This window comes from Desmodus rotundus, chromosome 1 (assembly GCF_022682495.2).
Source record: "Desmodus rotundus isolate HL8 chromosome 1, HLdesRot8A.1, whole genome shotgun sequence".
In the NCBI taxonomy this organism is placed as follows: Eukaryota; Metazoa; Chordata; class Mammalia; order Chiroptera; family Phyllostomidae; genus Desmodus; species Desmodus rotundus.
The window spans coordinates 150,994,145-151,006,457 of NC_071387.1; the positions used below are offsets into that span (position 1 = coordinate 150,994,145).

The 12,313-nt window shown below is 36.7% G+C and overlaps 1 protein-coding gene across 4 annotated transcripts in view; it reads right to left on the reverse strand.

Annotated features, from left to right (window-relative positions):
* Positions 1-12,313, reverse strand: part of SLF1 (SMC5-SMC6 complex localization factor 1) — a 66,502-nt gene that overhangs the window by 14,391 nt on the left and 39,798 nt on the right. For all 4 annotated transcript variants that reach the window (XM_045197840.2, XM_045197839.2, XM_045197838.2 and 1 more), the window contains one exon: positions 4,215-4,362. In XM_045197840.2, the coding sequence (XP_045053775.2) occupies positions 4,215-4,362 (148 nt within the window). The remainder of the gene's footprint in view (positions 1-4,214; positions 4,363-12,313) is intronic.

Sequence of the window (12,313 nt, forward strand, 5' to 3'; positions counted from 1 at the left end):
CTATTATGAATAAAGTTTTGCTGGAATACAACCATGTTCATTTATGCATTGTGTATCAGTGCCTTCTTACTGCAACTGCAGAGTTGAGGAGCTGGAACAGAGGTTACAGAGCCTGTAAAGCCAAAATATTCACTACCTGGTACTTTACAAAACAAAGTTTCCCAATCTTAGTTTAAGCCAATATACCAGGAACTTCATCTAAACATAAAAAAGAAAACTCAGATCACCTGATCTTAGTATATATAAAGAGATATAAAGAAACTCTGTTCAAAGTGTTTAGAAATAAAGATTGGCATCTATTTGACAGTGATGGACATGAGATCGGATGAAAAGAATTTTACTTATCTACTCAATATCTTCTGCCTTAATTTTCTATAAAACTAACAACTTTATTAAACTAAAATTAACTCACCATATCTGAATCTGAGTAACTTCATAATATGATTTTTTTTTCTCTTGGACTAGGGAAAACCAAAACATCCAGTTTGCCATAAGTGAAACAAATGGACCAATATCTTCAACTGGAAGTTATAGAGCAGCCAAATTATAACATCTTTACTAATGACTTAGGAAAAGCAAAAACAGTAATGGAGCTGAAGAATAGTGCAAAGAAACGTTAAAAAAAAAAAAAAAAGAGTCCTGTCTGGTGTGGCTCAGTGGATTGAGCACAGGCCTGGGAACAGAAAGGTTGTGGTTGGATCAGCCAGAGCACATGCCTGGGATGAGGGCTAGGTCCCCAGTAGGGGGAGCATGGGAGGCAACCATACATTGATGTTTCTCTCCCTCTCTTTCTCTCTCCCTTCCCCTCTCTCTAAAAATAAATAAATAAAATCTTTAAAAGAAAAAGATGGTATATTCTCAGAGAAAAAGAAGTGGTTCTTCATCAAAGTATCAAAATATTGACACAAAGACCATTATCAGAACATTTTGTTTACTTGTTGAAATAAATATATTACTCTACCAGCTCTAAAATAAACACTTGAACTTTGCATGTTAGCAGTTTGCTCTCTTACAGGTAAACTGCTCACTTGAATTCTCTCTCTTAAAAATCCAGATGTAGTAACAACAAAAATTTAGGACGATATTAATTTGAACTACTTTGAGAAATATATGTTGCTTTTTAAAAATTGCCCATCTGTAGCCTAAACTGATGCCTAAAGAACCAACTGTGTGTTCTTTGAGAAAGGTAAGGAAAAGCTTAAACATACTTTTCAAACATGGACATAGTTTAAATCTCATCTACAATTTTAAATAATAGTGATCAAACAGATGCTGGAAAGCAAAATAATTACTCAGTTCGTTGATAGGACTTCTATGCTAACGTTAAACTCTAACTTTAGTTTAAGTCACTTACAGGCTCAAACTTGTTGGGTTTAAACTTGTCACGTGAAAACTAGGAATAACAGTAGATAATATTACCTTTAAAGTGAAGGGTAATTCAGAATATGAGTAAAGAAAGCACGAAGGCTGATGCACCCTGTTAATACGGGCTCATTATTTCATGCTTTTGGCTAAAACCAATAAAGGAAACCAATACATTCAGGAAACAACACATGTAACCAATATATGTGTATCGATATATATGTTGTAACACATATACTGATAGTCTAAAGTCACCGTTATTCCTGTCCTGAGTTGCCAAACTCAGAGGTTTTTGTTTAGAATGAAAACTGGGAATCCTTTTAACCGAATGTTTAATTATCATGCTAGCAAATAATGCCAGAATTCTGCTGTATCTAAAATGGGGGGAGGGGGTGAAGAATGGAAAAAGTACCCAGTAGGAAGGGTAGAGAAGAAATGTTAAGAAACGGTTCTGAGGGAGATTGAATCTGAGCTAAAAAATGTTAAAAACTCTTGCAACAAAGGGCAGCTCCTCCACAAAAGAAACAGAATCACCCCTCAGCTCAATGAAAAAGAGGAAAATAAGCAGATAAAATGCTTTAGATAAAAATCTTTTAACCTCAGTAGTGTAAGAAAGAGACCTCTCACTTTGCAGAGGGCATCATCAAATAAATCCTGAACTGGATTCTTATTCTAGATTTTCTTTTCAAAGTATTAAAGTGAATGGCAGCATATTCAAAAACTTTTTTTTTACATATAAAACCAAGCCACACTAAAACACATGTAACAAAACAGAATATTTACTAGGTAGTCTAAAATATGTTTAAGTACATAAAAATCATCTTTTATATTTGAGGACCACAAAAAGCTCACTAGGTTTACAATATGTTCATTTTAGGAATTTAGGATTACACAAATAGAAAAGAAAGGAAAGAAAGAAAGAAGGAAAGAAAAAAGGATTCATAGTTCTCCCAAACTGTTTTTGAAGTTTAGGAGTATATATAAGGTCTTATGAAAGCCTCCCTGTCTCTAGGAGACCCGAAATAGTTAGGTAGAACCTTTCATAAGGTGAGCATGTGAAAATGAGTTTTGTTATCACTGCTTAAATGATATTCCACCTCCCACTTATTTGAAAGGAAACTTTGAAATAGATGATGGGAAGAAAAGGAAGAAATAAATAAATTTTACATGTAAATTACTTCTATTTGCTTCCTCCATGCTCATCTGTTAGATTACTGGACTCAATGGGGAAAAAATAGCAGCTGTATTTTATGTTATAGGGAAAATTAGACAGCAACAGGTATATAGGAAAAAATGTTTTAATTAGTTACATAACCCAAGAAAATGTATGTTACTTTAAAACATAATAAGTATCCTGATTCAATGTATTTCATTTTTTAATATTGTTAAGTATTCATTGAGGAAGAGACCTAGGAACTGCTCATATTGCACAGATAAAATTAGAGGACTACAATGCTTTTTCCTCAAATTTAATGATCAGAAGTACTGAAAACACTGAAAATAGTTCTTACCATGTGAGATTCAAAAAATATCATATATAAACAAGCAATCTCTCTCTCTAGTAAAAAGAGAATAAACTGATTTTAAATTTGGTTAAATGTTTTTGCTTGCATAGGATGGCTTAATTTTAATTTTTAGTTGTATTTAGTATTATAACAGTAATATTATACACATAATTTACTATTTTCTATAACCTAATACTATAACCTAATTTCAGTTTTCATAAAATCATCCAGATATTTTTAAAAACATTTTTATTGTTCAATTATATTCGTCCCCAGTTTCCCCCCATTGCTCTCCCCTGCCCATCCCCCTCTCTTCCACATTCAATCCTCCCTCCCCTGTAGTCCTTGTCCATGGATCCTTTTTATGTAGTTCCTTGACTTGACACTTCCCCTTCTTTCTCCTGTTACCCCCGTCACCCCTCCCCTCTGGACACTGTCACTTTGTTCTTTATTTCCATGTCTCTGGTTCTATTTTGCTTGCTTGTTTGTTTTGTTGATTAAGTTCACTTATAGGTGAGTTGATAACATTTTTGAACAAATGATGTATGTGTGTGGTGGGGAGGAGGGCTCATGTAATATTTGAAGAAAAATAATAAAAATTACGTATGTAGTATGAGCTTAGCTATGTAAAAAAGCTTAGAAATACTAGAAAGAAATACAGTCATACCTCCATATTGGTTGGCTTCAAGAACTCGTCAAACACTGTACTTGCATTTTGATGAGAAAAAATGTTTCAGCATTTGGTGCTTGCTTGGGACTCATCAGACTTGCTAGAACTTGTATGAGTCACGACACCACCCCGCAAGAGAAAATGCTTTGTCATGTGACATGTTCTGTACTCATCAGTTTTGACACTCATCATGAGTTCTGGAAGGTATTAACGACGAGGACTGAGGTACCAATGTATATTAAGAGCTTAACAGTGGGCCCTGGCTGGTGTGGCTCAGTGGATTGAGCACTGGCCTGTGAACCAAAGGGTCGCTGGTTTGATTCCCAGTCAGGTCACATGCCTGGGTTGCAGGTTTAGCGGCAACCCATCGATGTTTCTCTCACACACTGATGTTTCTCTACCTCTCTTTCTTTCTCCCTTCCACTCTCTCTAAAAAAATTAATAAATAAAATCTTAAAAAAAAAAACCCAGCTTAACAGTGGTTATCTATGTGGGAACAGTCATTATGGGTAATTTTTACCTTCCTCTTTTTAGTGTCTACATATGTGTGTGTGTGTATAAATGGTTTAAGGGAAGCTTCGCATGAACACATGTTAAAGATTACAGACTGCCTAAAGAAAACTCAAAACTAATTTCCACATGGAAAACAATGGAAAACAAGAAACAGACACACTTACCATCACACGAAAGGGAAACATAACTTCCAAAGTCATCAGACATGTGTTGCATCACATTTCTACCCATTTTAAGACCAAGGAAGATCCAATAATCTATTGCTGCTCCAAGAATTCCAGTCAATAAGTAAGCTAGTTCATGTTTGAAGACCTAACATTAAAATGAGAATAATATTATTAAAACATATGAATTCTATCTGTATTTATTTTGAATTACTTGTTAGGGCAAAACTTAGCTACCATATTTTGCTATGTAAAATATGCTTCTGTGTATAATGCACACCCACGTTTCTGTGCACACTGTACATGAGATTATTATACCTACAGCATGTAATCACTATGCCACTATATGCATGTATAATGTGCATCCTTATTTTACCCTAAAAAATTAGGGCATAAAAGTGTGCATTATACACAGCAAAATATGGTATTTAAAAACAGACTATGCTGATGATAAAAGGTATTCTTAAGAATCTTAGCAAACTAACTCCCTCTATTCTCTTCCGCCCCATCTATATCTATCTCTACATGACAAAACAGTTAATAAAACAAAATTTCCAGGATTTATGTATGGGTAGCTTATAAGAAACTTTTAAGGTTACTTAATCCAATGGTGTCAAGTGTTTTAGCCAGGCAATAAATCCATTAAAACAGTGAGGAAATAACTGACTTCAGTGGATTTCTATTAACAGGAATATATGACTATAAAATGACTATTTAAAAAAATTGAATAGCCACCCCTACTGTTTATATTTAAAATTAACCTTTACGTTTCTACAGAAATACTTGAAAAACACAATAAATAAAAGCTTTGGCAAATGAAATTATTCTTTGTTGTAAAGAAATTGATTCAAATTTTTATTATTAAATTATATCAAACACCATTACCTTAGAGATGTACAGATAATAGTTTAAAAATATGAATATTGTCTATAACATTACTTTTACAGTAAATATTATTAAATTCTTATAGCAAGACATACAAACCTTACTAATAGTAAGTGTGCTTTATCCTAGTGTTTAAAAATTTCTTTCTAATATGTGAACTGTAAAGATGAAGTATAAAAATAATATTTTTAAACATCTTGGATTTAGATAAAAACTCGTTTTTCACAATGACACTAAAATTGTATCACTGAAATTCCTATATTTTGGTGACTTTGTCTAGGCATGAAAAAAAATCACCAAATTATCAGTAGCATAGAAGGCATGAAAGGGCTTCAATAAATCTTATGGTATCCAAATAGATTGTAACTGCTATGTTCTGCTGTCATACTACGCCTAATAGGGGATCAGTGACAAAAAAATCTCTAGCACTTTGAACCTTCAGTGACTACTGGTTTTACTTCCCCTGCCCTCGGCAGACAAGGTTCTTACAGGTATATACCTTCAGTATTTCATTAGGGCATCATTCATCATCATAAGAAACTACTAGTTAAATGATTTCAAAACTGAGATGCTATTTCTGGGTTGTTGTGCAAACAAGGGCAAATGCTCAAGCAGCACATACATCAGGCATACCAAACAGAGTTTACTGAGGGAAAACTTAAGAGTCAGGATCCTTAGCAGGTGGGCAGGTCCTCTGTTGCCCTATCACACTGTAGGGCAAGCATGCTGTACTCTGGCAGGGCTACACATTAGAATCTGGGAGAGAGACTCTAAAGAATGGGGCCAAAAGGATTTTAAGTTTCATGATTAGGGAAGCGCTGTTCTTCCTCAGGAACGATCAAGGGCCACAATACAGGACCTTGACTACAGCCTGATCCTGACAGGTCAGGATACATGAGTGGAGCATCAGTACCACCACCTCTTTTGTCTTGATTAGAAGGCTGGACTTCAGCCTTTAAGTCAGAGTTGTGTGACTTGGGAAGCAAGAAGCAGGACAGGCCTTAGCAGGCTGGAAAGGTACCAATACCTCCCCTATACCCTAGCAGGGTCTAAGCGTTGCAGCTGACTAGAACTAACTCCTGAAGCACTGGGTCCTGGTCAGTCTTCAAAGAACTTTGCAGGAAGCCAAATTCATTCTTTGTAAAGCCAGCATGAAGATGATCACTCTGGGAAAGTTTTACTTCTCATGGGTCAAGTTATGAAGAGAACATAAAACAGGACAGTGAAAATCTATGTGTAAACTAGTAAACTGCTCATGTCAAGATCCACGCCACAGAATGCTCGTTCCAATACAATGTGTAACTGAATATCGGCAATGATACTTCTCAGGAAGAGAGAGGTTGGTAAATTTCGATTTCTCAAAGCATTCTCCCAGCTCAAGTGAATAGTAAATCAGAATCCCTTCAGATCCCTGGTTGTAGGACTGTAAATAGGGAAAAGGGAGGTTAGCCTACAGAGCTAATAAGCCTCATCATATAAAACCACAATCCAGCACTCCCATCAATTAAAAATAACTTAAAATCAACCAGCTGGAACTTTTTCTCTTTCCTTATACAAATATATATACATATGTACCTGATATCACAAAAAAATACCAGTATTACTTAATACTCAATTTTCTTTGATATTACCATTATTAAACAGTTAGAAATAGACAGGTCTTGCAGTAAATGACTGTAGCTCCTTTACTATGAGTAACAAAGATCCTGCCAAAGTTATTCTTATCTGTGTGCTATTACCTAAACATACATAAAACATAGCACATATTCACAGTAGAAAACCCTTTCAAATCAAGGTTCTTGGATCCTATTATACTATATTCTTGACTATGGCACTCACTATCAACACAGGGCCAAGACACTGTGCTATGGATTGTATTCACTGCGACTTTGACAGGGTACAAACAAAACTATGATTTTTAGCATATGCTCTAGAAGTGGATTAGTGAGAAAAATGGCAAATAAACCACTAAAGGAGAAAAGTGTTCATGAAATACTGAAATGTGTGCTAAAACTGAAAGAAGAGAACATGAATACCCTAAGAATTAACAAAGAAATAAGTGATAACATGATCTGTACATATGACATATATTTACCTTAGAACTCACTTCCAATATGTTAGTTTATTATCAGACATTCTGTCAATACAGTTCTCTATTGTCTGCCAGTACAAGTAATCTCCAGTTTAGAAACTTGACAATCTTCCGAAAACTGACTAGCATATAACACAGAACAAACTAGAATCTTGGCCATCTGATTCCCAGGTAGGGCTTTCTAAAATATTCCACTGAAACAGATGACAAACTGCTCCTCTAGTACCTCTGTCAGAAAGACGTGAACATAATGAACATATTGCGTCTCTTCCTGTTTTAAAACTTTGCATTTGAATGAAACCAGAGAAAATATGCTGCAGTGGAGACTTGGGCTCTCTATGAAGGCTTTGCCTAATAGGCTGAGAACACCTTGAATACTTAAACTCTTTAGCCTGAATTTCCTTATCTTTAAATACAAACTAGGTTCTGTTTCTACCTACAATTGTAGGGATACCATGAAATAGCACTTAAGGACATCACAAAGGAAAGTAGGACTAACCACCAAGCTTAGAAAAATTTGTACCTCCTCAATAACCTTGACACAGCCCACCTCTGCTCTTTGCCAAGGAAAGCCCAAAGCTTTCTCAGATTAATGACAATGAAATTCACTGCCATGGTGTCACTCGGCAGTACTTGCTGATTGACATTATGACAAAACAATATTAGCATAAACTGAGGACTTCTGTTTAGCTAATGACTTAAATTGAATGCTTCAACTCAGCAAATCAAGAAACAAATGCTTTACAGTACAGAATGATGTCTGTGAACATGCATGGAATTCTCGAAATTGAAAACTGCCAAAAAGATTTAATTAAGTTCAAGAATGAATTCTAACAGATAGCACAATAAAAACATACTTTATACGAGTTTGAGCAATTAAAACGGTAAATAAAATATTAATTTGCCAAGTTTAAAACCAGTTCTCATGTTGCAACTGATCCTACAATTTATTGCAGAAAAATTCAACAAAGTTATGAAGCAATTTATAAATTTGAACAAAAATCTTCAAGGTAAATATGTATAAATCTGTTACTGTTTATATAATTATATCGTGAGTAAACTCTTAATCATGGTAGTCCTTTGGTAATTTAGTAAAATTGTGAAAATGTTAGTTTTACTATTTTTAGTGATAAATGAACCATTTCATTTATGTAATCAAATGAATAAAAAAGAAACATTACAAATAAGGAAATGTTTCCTATTCTTAATGATTATTGTCTAAAAAGTACACACAAAGGCAGATGGTAATAAATAAGAATATTTTCAGTTTTAGTTTAGAAGTATTATAGTCAATCGGCAATGAAGTTTAGATAGTTCTATTTCTGCTATTTAAAAGTTTTACACATTTGTATAATCATATTCTTTTTAAACCAGATACATGTACAAGAAAATGGCTACTCACCTGGTTATTGTACATAATAGGATTACTTGATCACAAAGTCTAGCTACACACAGAAAAAAATCTTTTTAAAAAATGTCAATTAAAAAAATTAGGGTCCTCAAAAGATTTTTAAGTATGCCTCAGACACCTCCCTGCCTCACCCCCCACAAATAGAATTTTTAAAAACTAATAAGGACTTCTATTTCTGATAATGGAGGCCTAGGTAATTCAGATAAACCCTATTAAAAAGAAAACTAAAAATGTTGAATAAAATATGTAAAATATCTTCTGGAAAGTTATGAGGAATTGCTAAGCCAAGATCTGGGAGAAGGTAAAAGCCAAGTGAAGCACTCAAAGGTAGCTGACGTTGCCCTAGGAACATTTTGCTAACCCCAGAAAAAGAGCTTAAGTACAGAAGTATGGTTTTGGTGCCTAGGGCAAAAGGAGTATAAAAATCATAGACCAAGACCTAATAGCTAATACTCTTATACCCTGAAGGGTTTCACCCTCAGAGTAAGAGTGAATCAGAAGCAAAATACATGTATTTGTAGCCTTGTACTTCGTTTGGACTATCTGGTAACCCTCCAACCTAAATACTGAATTAGAGTAGTCCTCAACTGGTAGTACATCTAGGCACCTGGCAGAAGCAAACAGACATTTCTTCGGAGAAAGATATTCTGTATCTTTGCCACAATTGTTTCGACAGACAATTTTTAAATGAAATTTATGTCTCATAGCAAACAATAATTAGCTTGCAAGGGAATATAAAAAACATAAGACAGCAAACACCAGAAACAAATAGAAACAGACCCACAAAGACTTCAAATATGCAATAATCAGACACAGATTATAAAATAACCATTACTGCCATGTTGAAGGACAAAAAAAAAAAAACCTTGAAAATTTTGTAGGGAACTAGAAGCCATAATAAGTAATAGTGACTTTGAAGTAAGAAGGTCTAAAACTGGAAAAAATACAAAAATTCAAGTACAACTGTCATGTTTAACAAATTAGACACAGCTGAAAGAGAATAGTGAATTAAAAATTGGATGAAAAGATTGTTTCAAGTACATACAAAAATTGAAAATATAAATGAGATCAGACTTCCAGTCAAGATGGAGGTGTAGATAAACATGGCTTGCTTCCTCGCACAACCACATCAAAATTACAACTAAACTATAGAACATCCATCACTCAGAACCGTCAGAAATCGAGCTGAATGGAAGTCCAACAATTACAGAATTAAAGAAACCACATCCTTCCAGACTGGTAGGAGAGGTGGAGAGATGGAATGAGCTGGTCCCACTTCCATGTGTGGTGGATAAAAATTCAGGCAGGATATGTTGGGAATGAGGAGTCTAAGTCCCATACCAGGCCTCCCAACCCAGAATTCCAGTGCCAGGAGGAGAAATCCCCATAACTTATGGCTGCAAAAACCAGAGGGGAATGAGTCAGTAGAAGAAACTTCTGGAGTCCCATGCAGTTCTTCCTAAAGAATTCACACACGCTCTTACTTAGACTCACTCCCATAGGGAACCTATCCACGTGGAATAGCAAATGTAGCCCAGCCCTGTCAGAAAACTGATAGGCGTGAGTCGGCACACAGGAACCAAACCCATGGATCAGCTTTCTCATGGGAAAACCGGGCCTGCATTACACCTAGGCTGCTTTGAGGCTTGCTCTTGCTAAAACTCCCTCACCCTGAGTTGAAGCAGCAAATGCTTACTGTATATCTTTAAAGTAACTTCCCAAAGTCTGTGCTAATTCTCCCAAGGACAGAGTGTAAACAGACCAATCACTTTTATGGTTCCCTTGCATTTGCAACATTTTTTCCTTGTTAATCGGTAAGAAGTAATCAGTAAAAAGTAATCACCTGAAGCAAACCTGAGCATAATGAATGAGAACCTTCTTTGATGTATGCTATTAGAAAGCAATAAAAGCCTGTCCAGGCAAGGGTCGAGGGACTCTCTCAGAGAGTGGCCGTGCCATCCCTTTTTCTCCACAGGACTTCTGTAGTCTGTGTAAATTTGTTCATCACCTCCACAACATATGGACCCTGCAGGACAGAGTCTGCATCACACTCCCTCTGAGCCCTAGCATTGGGGTAGCAGCTTAAAAGGCACCAGTGGCATACAGGGAGGAAATGAAGTGTCAGGCATCAAGTGAGAGCAAGGGGACAGCATTCTCACAGACAGAGGCTGGCAGAGGCCACTGTCCCTTTTCTGAACCCTCCCCACAGAGAGGCACAGAGCCTGCAGGCAGATGCCATATCTGAGACTCCACCAATCTGGCTAGAACTTCAATCTGGCTAAGTTTTAGCCAGATCCCCTGGAGATCTCCTGAGGCTCCCTGGAGATCCCCTGAGGTTCCATTCCACCCAACTCACAGGGCCAGGTAGCTGTTAATAGTGGCTTTTCCATATGAATAGCTGGTCTTGGCTCATGGTCTTAGCTCATGCAACTTCCTAAATCCTCTCAAAACAAGCAACAGCTGACCTCAGTGAGCTTTCAGCCCTCATACCTCTTGCAAGGTGACCCCAGGCCTGGCACTAGCAGCAGCCAGCCTAGATTCACAGCTTAGCTTTCCCATGGAATCTCCCAAGCCCAGCACGAGTAGCAGATTGTGCTCATGCAGAGTGGCCCTGGGTGTAACAGAGGTGGGGACTGACCTGGGCTTGCACCACCCAGGGAACCCCAGGGTCTGTGCACCCAGTGGACAGCTAAAGACCACATCAGTATACAACCACTGTGATTCTCTGTACAGCTGATCCTCCAAAAAGGCCAAAGGTTAGTGGTTCGTGGTCACAGCCTGTCCTTGCAGCTGACTGGCCTGGGTAAATCCCCCCATTGACCTGCCAACAGTAATCAAGGTCCAACTACAAGAGGAGGTTGTACTCAGCATACATGGAGGGCGCATACCTCAACTGTCCAGCGTGGGTGATATGGAGGCCGTGCAACTGGACCCTACAGGACACCTACTACATTAGGCCATGCTATCCAGACAGGGAGTCACAGCAGCTGTACCTAATACATAGAAACAAAAACAGGGAGCCTGCCAAAATGAGGAGACAGAAAAATGGGGCCCAAATGAAAGAAGAGATCGAAACTCCAGAAAAAGAGTTAAACAAAATGGAAATAAGCAATCTGTCAGATGCAGAGTTCAAAATACCAATTAGGATGCTCTAGGAACTTAGTGAGGATGTCAATAGCATAAAAAACATCCAGTCAGAAACAAAGGATACACTGATTGAAATACAAAACAATTTACAGGGAAACAACAGTAGAGTAGTAAAGCCAAGATTCAAACCACTGACTGATTTGGACCACAAGGAAGGAAAAAAACCAATCGGAACGGTAAGAAGAAAAAAGAATCCAAAAAATCAAGGATAATATAAGGAGACTCAGGGACAACTTCAAGTGTTTCAAAATTCAGATCATAGGGGTACCAAAAGCAGAAAAGAAAGAGCAAGACATTGGAAATCTATTTGAAAAAATAATGAAAGAAAACTTCCCTAATTTGGTGTAGGAAATAGACATGCAAGTCCAGGAAGCACAGAGAATCCAAAACAAAATGGATGTAAAGAGGCCCACTCTAAGATGCATCATACTTAAAATGCCAAATGTTAAAGAGAGAATCTTAAAAGCAGTGAGAGAAAAGTAGTTAGTTACCTACTGGAGAGTTCCCGTAAGACTGTTAGCTGGTTTCTCAAAAGAAACTTTGAAGGCTAGAAGAGATTGGTAA